This window comes from Pyrus communis, chromosome 2 (assembly GCF_963583255.1).
Source record: "Pyrus communis chromosome 2, drPyrComm1.1, whole genome shotgun sequence".
Classification (NCBI taxonomy): Eukaryota; Viridiplantae; Streptophyta; class Magnoliopsida; order Rosales; family Rosaceae; genus Pyrus; species Pyrus communis.
Genome location: NC_084804.1, coordinates 33,037,100 through 33,054,233, shown reverse-complemented (window position 1 = coordinate 33,054,233; position 17,134 = coordinate 33,037,100). Strand labels below are relative to the sequence as shown.

Sequence of the window (17,134 nt, the reverse complement as noted above, 5' to 3'; positions counted from 1 at the left end):
CAACATATATTCGGCCGTTGGATTAAACGGTACAACAAAGTAGAGTCGACAATCCAAAAAATATGTCCATAGGCGTTTGAACGTTGGGTCCTAATGTTAAAGGTCAAGGGTTTTTAATAGAAACAGTGTGAAGCGCGCAAAAAAATTTCAGTTTATACACTAAGGCATTTTGTCAAATACTTTGTGGGTTTGTTGTCCTCATCCAAACTATATTGTGCACATGTCAGCAGATGTCGAAGCAATTTGATAAGTGTTATTGAGAGAATTTGTTGAGTGCTCTCTATGCAACTTGTCAAATGCTGTCGAGATATGCATAATAAGCATTACATTAAACACTTAATGGGCACAAAAAAGACCTACACCAAACATTTAAAGATTATTCAAAAGACTTTCACATGTATATTTTATGAACTTCGTATTATCCTGAGACCATTTTAGTCCCAATATACATCCGTCACCAAAACCAAGCCTCGGGTCTTGGCCTTGATGATATTAGTTGGTAATGGTTATGTTTCACAAGACATGCAGTGCTTGCTGCATCAAGCCAAATTAAAAGGCAACAAGCTTTCAACATGGGGGACGGAAAGGGCTTCATCTACAGACATAGAGGTCGATACCCCCAAAAACTAAAAGCCAAGGCAGACCTCATGGACCAAACCAAACAAGGCACTACCGTCGTCATCGACTCGTCATCATCATCATCACGATCGTGTACTTATGCTCATTAACGACCTTTCAGCTAATCAAAACCAAAGTTGTCGTTTTCAGTAACAATCAATCTTTTTTATTTATTTATTTATTTTTTTTTTTGACAAAAGAACCAGTCATACTATTCTTTAACTAATGTAAAAAAAAAATAAAAAAAATCTATGTGTGTGTTTGTATATCATATATCATATATAATCTCATTTTTAATTCGGCCAGTAGCAATTAGGCATCATTATTCAGGAAATAAAAATCTATATATCGGCATTCGTATATTCTCACAAGCCGAATGTGAGACGTTGTAACTAACCAGAAGTATATATAATTATACAGCTTAAAATATTTACACTCCAAGCTAAATGCAAAGCATTTGATCCAGTGGTTACATATTAAAATATAATTAGTAACGAACACTCCCGAGTGTCGGTAGCTCCAGTGATCAACATCGCCATTTTGTGATTATTACTAATAATTCCAAATTATCATTTATATTATATGAACTTTTGTGTGTATCATCAGCTGGATATGTATCATCAATAATTGAGCCCACGAAATATCGGACATGCATGGTTCAGTTTCAGCCTTTCATTTTCCAACATCTTAAAAAGTTTCTCCAGTTTTAATAAAGTGTAATCTGTTTCTGTCATGGATATTAAATAAAAAGTTAGCAAAATATATATGATCGTGTACTTATTTATTTTTATTTTTATATTTCGTGCAGTACTGTGTATATATATACACATATATAGGTTACCTGTATATTTCTCCCAAATATATATGTTTGGTCACAAGAACAATAAAATAAAGGGAGTTTTAACGAAACACTTGGAGTACCGTTCATTTTTAAAGAAAAATCGCATTTTTAAAGAAAAATCGCATTTTTATTTTTTCCTGATACTATTCACTACACTTTTATTTATCATTTTTCATTAAAATTACTTTTTTTTTTTTAATTTTTCATTAGTTTTTCTTAAAATAAATGGGATGGGGGACTAGCGCTGTAAGAGAAGCATCCGAATGAAATAACCCACTTGCGCTAATTGTTTAATTCATTTGGAGCAAAGCATGCTGCATGCATATGGCAATATGCAGTCGGCCTCTTGAAGTAAAACTATATGCACATGTGACGCCTTCATCTACACATGGATATACTTTTCAATATATTTATCTCTGTAAAATTATTCTCTATTGCCAATTTTCCATGCCATGGATTCTCTTTCGCTCTCTCTCTCAAGTAAAACCATTTTCACACAACTTTTTTTTTTTTTAATTCTCTAGCACACATTCTAGTTTGTTTTCTGACATTTGTATCGAACAAAACAAAAGAAAATTAAGAGTCAGCTTTATATATGAATATACAAAACATAATTAAGAACAAAAAAGTATACACAAATCATTTTCCCTAGGACGATGCAATATATTTTTTATCATGTTTGGCAGAAAAAGTTAGAAGTCTCTTTGTGTACAAAAGAGCAGATAAAGTATTTTCTGGAAAAAGCACATGTTATAAGTTTTTTTTCTAAAAAGCACTTTAAGTGCATTTTCAATAAGCACACTCGTATTTTTGTTAAAAATTACAATGTGCTTTTACTAGAAGCACTTTTAGTCATGAGCAGAAATACTTTTTAAATAAGTAAAATTCCAAACGATCACTATTACTATAGTAGCTAGGGTTCCTTTCAATAACATTTCGTATTAGTTTAGATCGACCCATTTTGTCAACTTAGTTAATATCATGAATTTCAGAAGCATAATTTGTTCCTCAATCTTTTTCTGGGAATCGTGCATTATTAAGTATGACATTCCACGAGTCTAAAATATGAATTAATATGTAGCAAAAGTGTGCAAGGAAAAACAAATGTTTATCATAGTTGTTGGAACATCACAGTATTGTACAACTCAATCGGCAACTTCCTGTTAGTTGCTGAAGATCATCTCATCTGGTTGACCCCCCAAAAAAAAAAAAAAAAAAAAAACAAACAAACAATTCATCTAAATTTCGGGACTGACTGCCATTTAATACTACGCTCGAGTGATATTTCTTTTTACTTGTAAGCGATAAGTCTTAGATTCGAATATTGTGGATTACGAGTTTGAAACCAATTTATTTCATCACCTCCTAGTGTGAATATACTTATGTATCAACAAAAAAAAAAAAAAAAAAAAAAAAAAAAGGGGGACTGCCTACAGTTCTCAAGTAAATAGTACTATCATCACCTAACCGTTAGATTTGCTCTTTGGATGTCATTATAGCATATCTGACCGTCATATGGTGATAATACTAAGTACCTGTAGGTATTTTATGTTGGAGTTGTGCCTTAAAAGCCAAATTTGTAATATTGGACATTATTTAACAACTTCATGTTTTTAATAAATAAAAATGACAAGTTTTTATTCATTCTTAAGTTGGACATTATATTATAGAGATAATATACTATGAATGAGTCCATCGGACTTAAGATATGGAAGCAATGTCCTAAATCTTAGGACAGGGAAACTTGTATCCATAGTTACTTGGTCCTTAAACTAAGTTCCTAGTCGTTTGGAAAGTCAACTGGACATTAACTATCCTGAAAGGCCATTGCATATGGCATTAAGGTTAGCATGATCTCGTGCTATGCGTGTTAGACATGTGGTGTATCTACAATTGCTTGTCTATAGAACAAGTTCACAGATCGCCTAAGAAGCTTAAACATATGGATGCTTACTACATGTCAAACATTACAAGTTTCGGGTTGTAGTATGCAAATAATTCTTAAACTTGGGACATCATTGGATATATTGTGCTTACATATATGAACTTTAAATTTATACTAATAATATGGCCGGAAACTCAACATGATAGCCAAATGCACTAAATTTCATAGACGTTGTGAATGTCAAAAGTTTTGACATAAGTGATTGATATCATTAATTTATTCATGCATATGAAAGTTCTAGGTGTATGTAGAACAAAGTGAGATGATAACTCAATAAAAGTGCATGATGATTATTTGGAAGTGCGAATAACAATTTCAAATTAGTGGTAGAATCATATATTTATATGGTGTATTCAAGGGCGGATTTTTTTTTTGGGGGGGGGGGGGGTGGGGAGGGCAAATTGTTCAACGAAATGCCTTTTGGGCAAAATTCGGCAAGCCTTGGTAAGTGATGCTCAACATGATGCCTTCAAAGTTGTTAATAGAACTAGCTAGATAACGATATACTCACCAAGTGCTTGACTAACTGCGTCAACAAAAAGACAGAAAAAAAAAAAAAAAATTTGGGTGATGTGCACGCTTGAATCTTTTACATTAGACCCACAAGATTATATATTGGATCCACCACTGGTTGTCTTTTTTATGGGAAACTCGTTTTTCTTGTATGGGAAATTAACTGACTTAGTACTAATTAACTATCAAATTTAGACATGATAAAAACATATAAAATAAGAAAAAGTTGTTATTTGCTCAAAAAAAAAAAAGAAGTTGTTACGTGTAAGTTAACTAGTTTTTCTTTATTAACCTTTTGGTGCAAAAGGAAGAAGATCCAGAATGGAATACATAAGGAAAAAGGATCAACCAACAATTAAATTAAAAGAGGTGTAAAGACACAAAGGAAGTGGCTGGTTACCTTTCATTTTCCGATTTGCAAGTTATTAGAGAGGTGAGGTGAGACATGGAAATTGGGATCTTTCTGTTATGACTATGACCCAATACCAACATATATCACCTCAAATATATTTGCTAACACAAATTATACAATTTGATCAATGCCTAACTACTTCAACTTAGCATCCATCCTCTTTGTCCCTTGTCAACTAAATTATCAATTCCTATTTAATACAATATACTTGGGAGAGATCTAGCCAATTTTAATTTTCTTTTCATAGTAAGGCCTATCGTATTTGTAAAAAGAATTTGATCCAAATACGATATCGAACTTCAAAAATAGGAATTAGTTGTGAGGATAACCTATGAATCGAGTCTTACAAAATAAAAATATGGAATCGTTTAAATTTAATGTGAAGTGGATTTTATAACTAATTCTCATTTTATGAAAATCGCTTTTGTTAACGAACCTGTATATATGTACATGTATAACACTTAAAAGTCAAATTATATAAAATGAAAAACGTCGACATTTATATTGCGATAACGGTGGGTCAGGCTCACTTTTTCTTCTTGTGTAGCACTCATCCACCTGTCTTTCTTACCCACCCACTTTATATTGATTTATTATTTATATTTAAACTATAAAGTGAGTAAAAAAGAAAAATAGACAGATGAGCGAGCATAGCAAAACTTACATTTGAATTTGACCCAAAAAAAAAAAAAAAGATTCCACCAAATTAGTTAAAACAACCAAGTAAACAACGCAATTAATCTACTAAACTACCCTATTCATTCTTTAAACAAGTAACTACCAAATGGGTACATTTATCTGTTTAAACTAGTAACTTTTTTTCCTTAAAAATGTGTACAATGAATTTTAATTGTTCCTCACAAGTATAGAAAGGGTTAAGCTATGGAGACCATCAATTTAAATCGACAAAATTGTAGCAATAGTCTCTTAATTTTAACTTAATTGGAACAATGATCCCTCAATTAAAAATCAATGATCATTGGTCCCTTTACATATCACAACATGTAGCTATGGTCCATTTTGTCAACTTCGTTAGAATTTCGTCAAAATGAGCCATGTTTGAAAGATCATTGCTATAGTTAGGTTAAAGTTGAGAGACAATCGCTCTAATTTGGTTAAAGTTGATGGACAATTTCTTCAATTGGATTAAAGTTGAGGAACCGTTGATACAAATTTTCACCATTGGTTTTAAATATTTGCCCTTTGATTCAGCCTCACGTGTATGACATGTGACTCATTTTGACGGAAGTTCTAACGGAGTTGACGAAAAAGACTATAACTGCATGTTTTGATGAGTTAATGGACCAATGGTCATGAATTTTTAGTTGAGATATCATTACTACAATTTACTCAATTAGATCACATTTTATATTATATTATATTAATAACAAATCACATGATTTATAAACACAATCTAAAAAATTAGTCTACCTAATATTACTCGTAAAAAAGTTAAAATGGTAAGGAATGAAAGAACCATCATGATCTTGAGTCATGATGGAGGGTGAAAGTGGTATGGACTAAATATAGATATACGGTGTTGACTTGAGGTAATTTATGAAAAAAGAATAATGGAATTGAGCACCCACCAACCTTATTCAAGTTAGATTATCACATTAATTGTCCTTCTGCCAAGTTAGAAAAAAGGTTGACAGAATGCTCGTACGTAGTCGGCAGTCTTTAGGTGAAGAAATTAATTCCGCATTTGCATGCCCCTTATTTATATGTCTCTTTGCTTTTTATTTATATTTTCAACTGAATACATTTGATGCACGAATAAATGTTATTAATCACTTAAGTTATTAATTTTTCACAACAATATTTTTGTTCTATAATATTTTTTTCTCTATCTTTTAACTTACACAAATTATTTATATATACCGTTTCAATTATATTTCATATGTTGGATGATAACTTCGTTATTAAAGAAGATTATAATTTAATGGATAAAAAAAGTTCATCACTTGTAGGTTTTAAGTTTGATAAATAAAATAAAATATAAAAAAAGCAAATTTAGTATCCGGTCCCTATTTCCTAATGTTTATTGACAGATACCTTATTAATTTTCAAATTTTGATTGAAGTCTATAGTATTAATGTATAATGAATTTACATGTTTATTACATAATTTTTTAATATAAAAATTAGTAATTAATTTAGGGGTTAGTACTCACACCTTATTAAATTCCTAATTAATTTTCAATTCAAACATTTCCAACATAATAAAAAATAAAATTAGATTAAGTTTGTACCTATTAGTTTTATTTTTTTTAATTTTTTTTATAAAAAAGATTCTCAAATTTTTAATCTTAAATGTACCCATTCATATAAATTTTCAATTTTTTTTTTTTAAAAAAAAAAAATCTAAAAAGTACCTATTCTTAAATATACCAATTTGTTATATGTAAAATGTACCCTTTTTTTAATATAAAATCCATTCAAATTTTTTAATCCATTTATAAACTTATATGGGTACATTCTTTTTCACTGATTTGAGAATGTATCCATATCAAGTTTGATCGAAGAAATTTATTAATGTTATTAAGCCTGATATTTTTTTTATGTGGTTTTGAAGAATGTACCCATGTTTTGGTACAATAACTTTTTTTTGTTAATTTTGGTGAATGTACCTATATATATGTATATATATATACACGCACACAATATAATAGAGAGTATAATTTATATCTTATTATTTTTAATCCCACAAATTATGGGTTTTATTTAAAATCCCATTAATATAAACAATTACAAATGTCAATTTTTAATTTTAATTTAAAAAATATACTAACTTACATTATTACGTTAATGTCAGGGACTTCGATCAAAAACTAAGAACTAACAAGATTTCAGTAAAAAAATATTGATAGCTAAGGATTGCATCCAAAGTGTCCCCAAAAAAATGTATGTTTTAAGTGGCAGTTTAAAGGTCCGTTTGGTATTGTTTTTCTCACAAAAAAAAACTGTTTTACTTCAAAGTTAAGCATAAAAAGTGTTTAGTAAAAATAAAATATTCTACTTATTTTCAAAGTAATGACCTTCAAACAACAACTTTTAAAATTGCTTTGAAAAGCTACTTTCATAAAAAGTGGAGTTAAGCCTTTAACGAGTATTTTCAATTCTTTCACGAAACCGAGCTTCGATGAGCCAAACACATGCTTAACCCGATACAATTTTGAACTATTTCGAGCCAATTTGCAACCCTAACCACCACCATACCCCCACCATTGTCGTTTCCATCACTACTGTCGTGCCCTCTGCTACACCACCATCTTTGCCACCACCTACGACTGCAAACCACCAACATGACACCATCACATAATCACCACTGTTGCCGCTGTCACCACCACCATCACAATCACCACAACTTATGTTGCCACCAATGCTAGGTCTACACTCCAATGGTCTCACCTAATTATTGGCAGTACCACTATGTTCCACCCTTTCAGCTACCACCACCACCATCACCATTGCCTGTGCCACGACATCATCCCTACGATCATGTTTATTACTGTCATTATATACAATTAATCACTTTTATATTAAAATTTACTAATGCTTTTACAATTTTTTTCATACATAACGCTTTTTAAAGTACAATTTATCAAATTTTCAACTACTTTATATTACAACAGATTATTTTTAAAGCAGAACAAATGTAGCTTTATTTTAAAGCAAAACAATCTCAAACTGGCGCTAAGACTCATCCAATTTAATGAGATGAAATGAGTTTAGATCAAAGATGCAAACAATTTTTCCTTTTGGTCGTGGATCAAATATGCAAATTTATACCGTAGTTGGCTCATTCCTCAATTTTCTCATTCTTTCAAGTAACAGTTTGACTTATATATAAAATAATTGATAAAAAAATATAAAGGAAAATTTTATGCACACATATAGGACTGTGATTAGTATGAATATAAGAATGTTTACTTGTAAAGGAATAAGCCAATATTTCCTTTGGAATAGACAATGATAACACTTAAAGAAAAATACAATTCGTTTAACAAAAACATCAATCATATTGGTTTTTTTTGGGCAAAGATGCAGAATAAAGTAAAAGGGTGTACAAAGTAGGGCATAGACATAGAGAAGGGTTTCATTAGCTTGCCAACTCCGCATTGTATTTCAGATGGATAGATTAATTCATAACGCTTCTTGCCATTGCTGATACAGGCCAAACTGATTTCAATTTTTTACTGAACACAATCTAAAATGTCTCATTAGAAGTACGTGTGACTGTTGCACTTACATTTAGATTACTTAGTTTGTTAATTTGACGCGTCAAGCCGAACGTTACACTTCCATTTGGATTGCTTAGGTATTAATTTGATGCGTCAAGCCTAAGTGTCAATGTGCTTTTCTATCTATGAGCCTAACAAACTCGCTTTCTCATTATGGTAAATTCATTTGGTCAAGTTCATGAAAAATATTATGAGTTCAACTTATATAGACGACTATTGTTGCATAAAATAAAATTTACTCTCATTTAGGTAAAGTTTACAAACGACCTTAACCAAGCAAAGAAAGTATAAACAAGACTTAATAAAATAAAAAAAATCATTATAAACAAAACATTTCTTAATGTATCTGATAAATAAAAATAAAAATTTAAAGGAAGGTAGACAGACAGCAAGGCAATAGATGGCCACCACTTGGTCTTGTTAACCTCTTTTTAGAGAGCAGAGCAGATTCTCATTAATTTATCGCGAGAATTTACCGGACCTTACCCTTTTTCGGTCACCAGCTGCACGAGTCGCACGTGACACTCACCCAAGTAATACTGTGCTTTTGTCAAACAGAAGAGACTGCTCAGCTTATTCTTCCTCATCACCCTCTCTCTCTCTCTCTCTCTCTCTCTCTCTCTCTCTCTCATCTTGACAACACACCGAATGACCGAAACCGTGACGGACAGTGGGAAGAGAAAGAGAGATATCTCGTATCGAATCGAATCGGACCACATCCACCTAAGCCACCGACAGTTGCATACGCACACACCAAAAACCCAACAACTCTTTTCTTATTTTTCTGTCTATGATTTTACATAACTACCCCTTCCCCCACCCTCCTCCCTGCTCCGCCACCGACACTCCGGTGGGGCACCCCCTCCGCCCCACCACCACCACTGCTGCCTTGGCCTCCATAATCAAATCCTGGGCCCACCCAAAATCCCAATTTTTATTTATTTATTTGGGTTAATTAATTAAGAGTGAGTATATCCAGTTATATATTCATCAATGTACTGAAGAACCTGATCTCTCATCTCTCTCTACCCCTCCTCTCGTTTCGGTCCCTATCTCGTCCCTTCTGTGTTTTGGTGTTGAATTTCAACTCCCCCACTTCCAGATTCTCCCTCTCCTCTCTCTCTTTCTCTCTCTAGAAGTGAAAAAAGTTTTCTTTTTAATCTCTCCTCTCTATAATTTGGAAGCAAACCGTGTCACAGATCGAAAGCCACCGAGTTTTCTTTTCAAGACAGCCAATTTCTTAGACGACTCAGTCTCTCTCTGTGTACATTTCTCTCTCTCTCTCTCTCTCAAGAAAAGAATCATTCATTGCTCACTAACAAAACCCTTTTTTTATTATTTTTATTTTTATTTTTTTAATTTATTTAATTTCTCATCCTTTTTTATAATCACTCATTCTATTTTCTCTCTCTACTCTGTCTGTAAAGCCGTGTTTTTTATTCATTGTGTAATGTGGGGGTTTTGTTTCTTGTAGTGGGTGCCTGAGAAGGGAGAGGGAGGACCAAATTAAGCAACACGCATAGGGAGAGAGAAGAAGAAGAAAGGCAGAGGAAATGGTCCTCTGAAGTGGGTCTGTCTCTCTCTCCTCTCTTTCTCTCTTATCTATTTGGAGAGAGATTGAAGGCTCTCAGATTGTGTAGTGTGAGTAAGGGCTATCAGCTATGGATACCAAAGGAAGGCTTATTGCAGGTTCTCACAATAGGAATGAGTTTGTTCTCATCAATGCTGATGAGGTTTCAAGAGTAAGTCCTTTTCTCTCTCTCTCTCTCCCTTCCCCACTCAACCTCTCAATTTCTGCTACTGCAAAATGTTAACAGCCTTCCAAATCTGTACACTTCTACATTTTGCAGATGCCCTTTTGCTCATCCTCTATCCCTCTCCCTCTCTCCCTACATTTGTTAGATCCTGAAATTCTACTGGGTTTCTGTTATTTTCTACCTCTTGATAGTTATTTGAAGCAAAATTACTCTTTCATCTGAGATTTACAAGCCGCAATTACATTAATTGGTTGAGGGTCTTTCAGTATATATGGATTTAAGGGGTCTCCATTCTATAAAGCCTGCAATTTTGTTTCTGAAACAGTTAATTTTGTAGCAAATCAGCTACCAGTTAGGGTTTTAGGATTTCTTGCCCTCTTGGTTTTTGTTGTTTTGTTTATTGTTTTAATCTTGCTGATCTGACAGAGATTGGTAACGTTTTGGAACTTTACGAATTGCAGGTAACATCTGTTAAAGAACTCAGTGGGCAGATTTGCCAGATCTGTGGAGATGAGATTGAGATTACAGTGGATGGGGAGCCATTTGTTGCTTGCAATGAATGCGCATTCCCCGTTTGTAGATCTTGCTATGAGTACGAAAGACGCGAGGGCAATCAAGCTTGCCCACAATGCAAAACCCGATACAAGCGCATCAAAGGTGAGTCTTTCCCCTTTTTCCGCAATATTAATTCCGAGCATTCACGTTGATTCTCGAAAAAGGAATGCTGAAGATGCATCTTTTTGATAGGGAGTCCAAGAGTTGAAGGCGACGAAGAAGAGGATGACATTGATGATTTGGAGAATGAGTTTGATATTGCAAGCAATGAGAGGAGAGATCCTCACAGCATTGCTGAGGCAGTGCTGGCTGCTCGCCTTAACATTGGACGGGGTTCCCACATCAATGGTTCAGGGATTAGCACACCAGCAGAGTTCGACTCTGCCTCTGTTGCTTCCGAGATCCCTTTGCTGACCTATGGCCAAGAGGTGAATTGGTTTAACTGCTTCATGTTCTCTTTGTCAGCAATTGCACTAATTGATCCCTGTTTGACAAGTTGAATTTTTTTTGTTTGGTGAAGGATGTTGGAATTGCCTCTGATAAGCATGCTCTTATTGTTCCTCCATTTATGAGTCGTGGAAAACGAGTTCATCCAATGCCATCTTCTGATCCCTCTATGTCCTGTAAGTTCATTAAATTCGCAACAATTTTTGTGGCAGTTGAATATGCTTTAATCGTTCTTAGAGTGTGATCGAGTGATTGTGGCCTTGATGATGCAGTTCCACCGAGGCCCATGGATCCTAAGAAAGACTTAGCTGTGTATGGTTATGGAACTGTTGCATGGAAGGAGAGAATGGAGGACTGGAAGAAGAAGCAAAATGAAAAACTTCAGGTGGTGAAGCACCAAGGAGGAAATAATGGTGGAGATAATAACGGAGAGCCGGATGATCCTGATTTACCAAAGTAGGTGTTCATTTAGAATACGTTGATATTCCTGTGACTATCCTGTTATTTTATTCATAAAGTTAAATGTGAAATGATTATATGAATTAGATTCAGTTTTGATTTGTTATTATGATTTAGATCTTATTGTGTGAAATTGTATTATTTAGGTGTTAGAGATTGGTTATGTGTTTTATTAGTTTACTATTTTTGTATTTATCCTGTTTAAATCAATTGGGGAGGGAAGAATATGTTGTTACTTGATATGAATCAAAACGGAGGGTTTAGAATATAATTGGTTAATCATTAGTAGGTATTGGAAATAAGTTTTCGACGAAAAGAACTTACTGTCATGCATGTTAGTGGAGAATCCAAGTGGTGCAATATTACTGTCCTTGTTGGCATAAGGTTAAAACTTAAGCTCCGTCATTACTAAGTGTTATAATTATGTTTGAACCAAAGAAGGCTGATGATTTTACTATCTGTTTTTACAGGATGGATGAAGGCAGGCAGCCGCTTTCGAGGAAGTTGCCTATTTCTTCGAGCAAGATAAATCCTTATAGGATGGTAATCTTACTCCGTCTTACAGTTCTTGGCCTCTTTTTTCACTATAGAATTCTCCACCCGGTCAACAATGCCTATGGACTCTGGTTGACTTCTATAATATGTGAGATTTGGTTTGCCATGTCATGGATATTGGATCAGTTTCCTAAGTGGTATCCAATTGAGAGAGAAACATACCTTGATCGATTATCACTGAGGTAGCCACCTCTCTCTCTCTCTCTCTCCTCTCTCTCTCTCTCTCTCTCTCTCTCTCTCTCTCTCTCGTTTCTCAATTGTATGCAGCTTTTTGAAATATCTGTTCTAATACTGTGAAATTTTTTGTTTAGGTATGAGAAAGAAGGGAAGCCATCTGAGTTGGCTGATCTAGATGTGTTTGTTAGTACTGTTGATCCTATGAAGGAACCTCCACTTATCACAGCAAACACGGTTCTGTCCATCCTTGCTGTAGATTATCCGGTTGACAAAGTTGCATGTTACGTATCAGATGATGGTGCTGCAATGCTTACGTTTGAAGCCCTCTCAGAGACATCTGAGTTTGCACGAAAGTGGGTTCCATTCTGCAAGAAGTACAGCATTGAACCCCGTGCCCCAGAGTGGTATTTTGTTCAAAAAGTTGACTATCTGAGAGACAAAGTTGATCCGACATTTGTTAGGGAACGTCGAGCCATTAAGGTTAACAGCCTTCTTCATGTATTTGTATTATTCTTTGATAAGTAATCCAAAATGAATCAGGATAGGTGTCACTGACTGTTGATACAAAAGACAACCATTTTTTCTAAGCTTTCATACCCAAACAAAAATATTTTTCATAATATTTCCTTGCCTAAATTATAGAGGGACTTTTGCTTGGTGCTGGATGATGACGTTTCTGATCTGGTGGTGTCATTTTTTTGGTACAGAGGGAGTATGAAGAGTTTAAGGTTCGGATAAATTTGTTGGTCGCAACAGCGCAGAAAGTCCCTGAGGAGGGTTGGACAATGCAGGACGGGACTCCATGGCCTGGAAATAATGTCAGGGATCATCCTGGGATGATTCAGGTGAGGGGCAGTTCATTAATACATTCATGTTGAAGAGCAAATCCGAGTGTTTTTCCTATACACATTATACGTTATTTAGTATTTCTAAGATTTATCATTTTTTTCAGGTTTTCCTTGGTCAAAATGGGGTTCGTGATGTAGAAGGAAATGAATTACCACGTCTGGTTTATGTGTCTCGTGAAAAGAGACCGGGTTTTGACCATCACAAGAAAGCTGGAGCTATGAATTCTCTGGTAGTTCTCTCTCTCTCTCTCTCTCTCTCTCTATATATATATATATATATACACACACACATACACCTCCTATATAAGTTAAGAACTCTTATTTTTTGATTTGTCAAATTGTTATTGACGTGTTGACTATATCAAGGTGCGGGTATCAGCAATCATCTCAAATGCTCCTTACATACTGAATGTTGACTGTGATCACTACATAAACAACAGCAAAGCTCTTCGTGAAGCAATGTGCTTCATGATGGACCCCCAGTCAGGAAAGAAGATCTGTTACGTGCAGTTTCCTCAAAGATTTGATGGGATTGATCTTCACGATAGATACTCAAATCGCAACGTTGTATTCTTTGATGTAAGGACGTTGTTTGTTTGTTTGTTTATTATAATCTAAAAGTAGGTGTGCCAGCAGTTTCAAAAACATGATTTTTTTGTAACAGAAGCTAAATCTATTTCATAATTTGAATGCAGATCAATATGAAAGGTTTAGATGGGATCCAAGGGCCCATTTACGTCGGAACTGGGTGTGTCTTCCGAAGGCAGGCACTCTATGGATTTGATGCTCCTACCAAGAAAAAACCACCAGGGAAGACCTGTAATTGTTGGCCAAAATGGTGCTGCATGTGTTGTGGATCTAGAAAGAAAAACAAGAAATCCAAGTCAAACGATAAAAAGAAGAAGACCAAGGATACCTCAAAGCAGATACACGCACTAGAAAATATTCAGGAGGGGATTGAAGGTAAGGAGTTGTTTCCATGGCTACCGTAGTTTTTATCTTGTTACAGACTAATCTTGAATTTCATTTGCTCAATATACTTGTGAATGTCGATTACTACTTTGATTTTTGTATGCTGTTGGTTGTCTTAAAGTCAGACATTTACTTTGCTACTGAAACCTTTTGCAGGAATAGATAATGAAAAGGCATCCCTGATTCCCCAAATAAAATTTGAGAAAAAGTTTGGACAGTCGCCGGTTTTCATTGCCTCGACACTTATGGAAGATGGTGGAGTTCCAAAGGGAACAAGTTCTGCATCACTCTTGAAAGAAGCCATCCACGTCATTAGTTGTGGCTACGAAGATAAATCGGAATGGGGGAAAGAGGTATGCGGAACTGTTTATGAAATTTGACTAGTGAATGACTTGGGTGATTAAAATTCGATGTATGGCATTTTTCTGTTTTCTAAATCTTAATTACGCTCCAGGTTGGTTGGATCTATGGCTCTGTTACAGAGGATATACTAACAGGATTCAAGATGCATTGTCATGGTTGGCGATCCGTGTATTGCATGCCCAAGAGGCCTGCATTCAAGGGTTCTGCTCCTATTAACTTGTCAGATCGGCTTCACCAGGTGCTTCGGTGGGCTTTGGGATCTGTTGAAATTTTGTTGAGCAGGCATTGTCCTATTTGGTATGGATATGGGTGTGGTTTGAAATGGTTGGAGCGCTTTTCTTATATAAACTCAGTTGTTTATCCTTTGACATCCATCCCCTTGCTTGCCTACTGTTCCTTGCCAGCTGTCTGTCTCCTTACTGGGAAATTTATTGTCCCTGAGGTAATTTTCCCTTCACATATATACATATGTAACAAAACCTTTAAATTTCAGGGAACATATTTTTCAAAAGGCCAAACCTGAATTACTGTGCTTGCTGGATTTCTGTTGCAATGCTTTCAGCTAATATTGGCTTTCACTGATTAACAGATTAGCAACTATGCCAGCATCCTTTTTATGGCTCTCTTTTTGTCCATCGCTGCAACGAGCATACTTGAGATGCAGTGGGGACATGTTGGCATCCACGACTGGTGGAGGAATGAACAGTTCTGGGTGATTGGAGGTGCGTCATCACACTTCTTCGCACTCATCCAGGGTCTGCTCAAGGTTTTGGGTGGTGTGAACACAAACTTCACTGTCACATCAAAAGCAGCAGATGATGGAGAGTTTTCCGACCTATACCTCTTCAAGTGGACGTCACTTTTGATCCCGCCCATGACCTTATTGATCATAAACATAATTGGAGTCGTAGTTGGAATTTCGGATGCCATCAACAATGGTTACGAAACATGGGGTCCTCTCTTTGGTAGGCTGTTCTTTGCCATTTGGGTCATCGTCCATCTATACCCGTTCCTAAAAGGTTTGGTGGGAAGACAAGAGAGGCTTCCGACCATCATTGTGGTGTGGTCAATTCTTCTGGCATCCATATTCTCCCTGCTGTGGGTGCGAATCAATCCATTTGTGAATAAAGGTGGCATTGTACTGGAAGTTTGCGGGCTGGATTGTAACTGAGATACGCTATAGAGAAGAAGGCTTAGACAGTGAGTTCCGTAGAAAAGCTGTTTGGACAGAAAACCAAAAAAGGATCCAAGTTCCAAGTGCGCGACCGAAGGAAGGTAAAGTTGTTTCAAACAGTTTGTATTCGTAAAGGATAAATCTTCGCGGTTAGAGCAAATCGTGGCCGGTTGGTGGCGTGTAGATACAAAGGGACTGGATCTGACACATGAATTTGTTTTGCAAAGTGTTCATTAATTCTTTGATACATGGATTTTGGAAGGGGGATTGTATTTGAGGTCTGTCTGTAATCCAATGAGAAGATAAAGGGGTTTAGTATTGATTTCATAAATTTATATTCACTTTCCGAATAAGGGGTTTCATATTTTAAAACGTCGTCGTTCTGTGCAGTAATTATTGAGAATAGCTGCTGCTATCGCAGGTCGTATGTATTTTTTTGAGATGTCCAGAATGTTTTTGCCAAACAAGGCAGTTCTTGTATGTGTGCTTGTTTAGAACAACTCAAACTCTCAATAAATGTTTGATTTCACGTCCTACTATCTGTCGGATCCTCCTAGGTTTCACTTGTGCTTCAATTCAATCTTTGATTCTTCATGAATGATTCTGAATTTGCACTTCAAGCTTGTGTAATGGTATGGTATTGTGGCGGAATGTGCAAACTCACATCTTTCTTGAGTACGACTGCCAACACCATTACCATCAAGTCATATCACTGTCACTACCGTTGCTGCCACTACCAGCGTTGTGTCAATCTAAGTTATTCCTAATAATTTAGGTTGAAATTGGAATGCATTTAACAATTCTAAAAATTCTCGAATTTTTTATCTGAATTTTTCCTGTAAGTTTCAATTTTATTCCACTAAAAAAAAAAAATCCCCATTTTTATTATTTTTATTTATTAGAATTATGTAATTTGAAATTAACTTTTTTATATTATTCATGTGTATTGTCAGCTTTGCATTTTTTTTTAAAATTGGAATGTATTTAACGATTCTGAAAATATTCGAATTTCTGGTTTGAATTTTTTCAAAAAGTTTGAATTTCATTCTACTGAAAAATATATCCCATTTTTATTATAATTATTTATTAATATTATGTAGTTTGTAATTAACTTTTGCATTTTATTCATGTACTCATTCTCTAATAAGAATAAATGCATATATGAAACTTTTTGTAAAACATATGAAATTAGATTGTGTTATAAAAATTCCGAAATTACTTCGATTCCAAATTTAGAAACTACGATTCGATCCAA

The 17,134-nt window shown here is 34.8% G+C and overlaps 1 protein-coding gene across 2 annotated transcripts; it reads left to right on the top strand.

The window, feature by feature from the left end:
- The first annotated feature begins 9,537 nt into the window (after positions 1–9,537).
- On the top strand, positions 9,538–16,413 carry LOC137725596 (cellulose synthase A catalytic subunit 2 [UDP-forming]-like). 2 transcript variants are annotated; one of them, XM_068464336.1, is made up of 15 exons: positions 9,538–9,824; positions 10,047–10,314; positions 10,791–10,986; positions 11,077–11,312; positions 11,405–11,507; positions 11,604–11,787; positions 12,261–12,527; positions 12,657–13,002; positions 13,230–13,367; positions 13,475–13,600; positions 13,737–13,949; positions 14,066–14,333; positions 14,499–14,695; positions 14,797–15,147; positions 15,295–16,413. In XM_068464336.1, the coding sequence occupies exons 2-15, from the start codon at positions 10,234–10,236 to the stop codon at positions 15,874–15,876; spliced, it is 3,288 nt and encodes a 1,095-aa protein (XP_068320437.1). In that variant the 5' UTR covers positions 9,538–9,824; positions 10,047–10,233; the 3' UTR covers positions 15,877–16,413. The 2 variants fall into 2 exon arrangements, with proteins under 2 accessions (XP_068320437.1, XP_068320436.1); XM_068464335.1 differs by having other exon boundaries at positions 9,538–9,836.
- The last annotated feature ends 721 nt before the right edge of the window (positions 16,414–17,134 follow it).

What these genes read in the sequence shown, in the direction of transcription:
- LOC137725596 (XM_068464336.1), top strand. Translation starts at nt 10,234, where the DNA reads ATGGATACCAAAGGAAGGCTTATTGCAGGTTCTCACAATAGGAATGAG. An exon ending in ATGCTGATGAGGTTTCAAGA is followed by an intron (nt 10,315 to 10,790) that starts GTAAGTCCTTTT and finishes TACGAATTGCAG; the next exon opens with GTAACATCTGTTAAAGAACT. An exon ending in CTTGATCGATTATCACTGAG is followed by an intron (nt 12,528 to 12,656) that starts GTAGCCACCTCT and finishes TTTTTTGTTTAG; the next exon opens with GTATGAGAAAGAAGGGAAGC.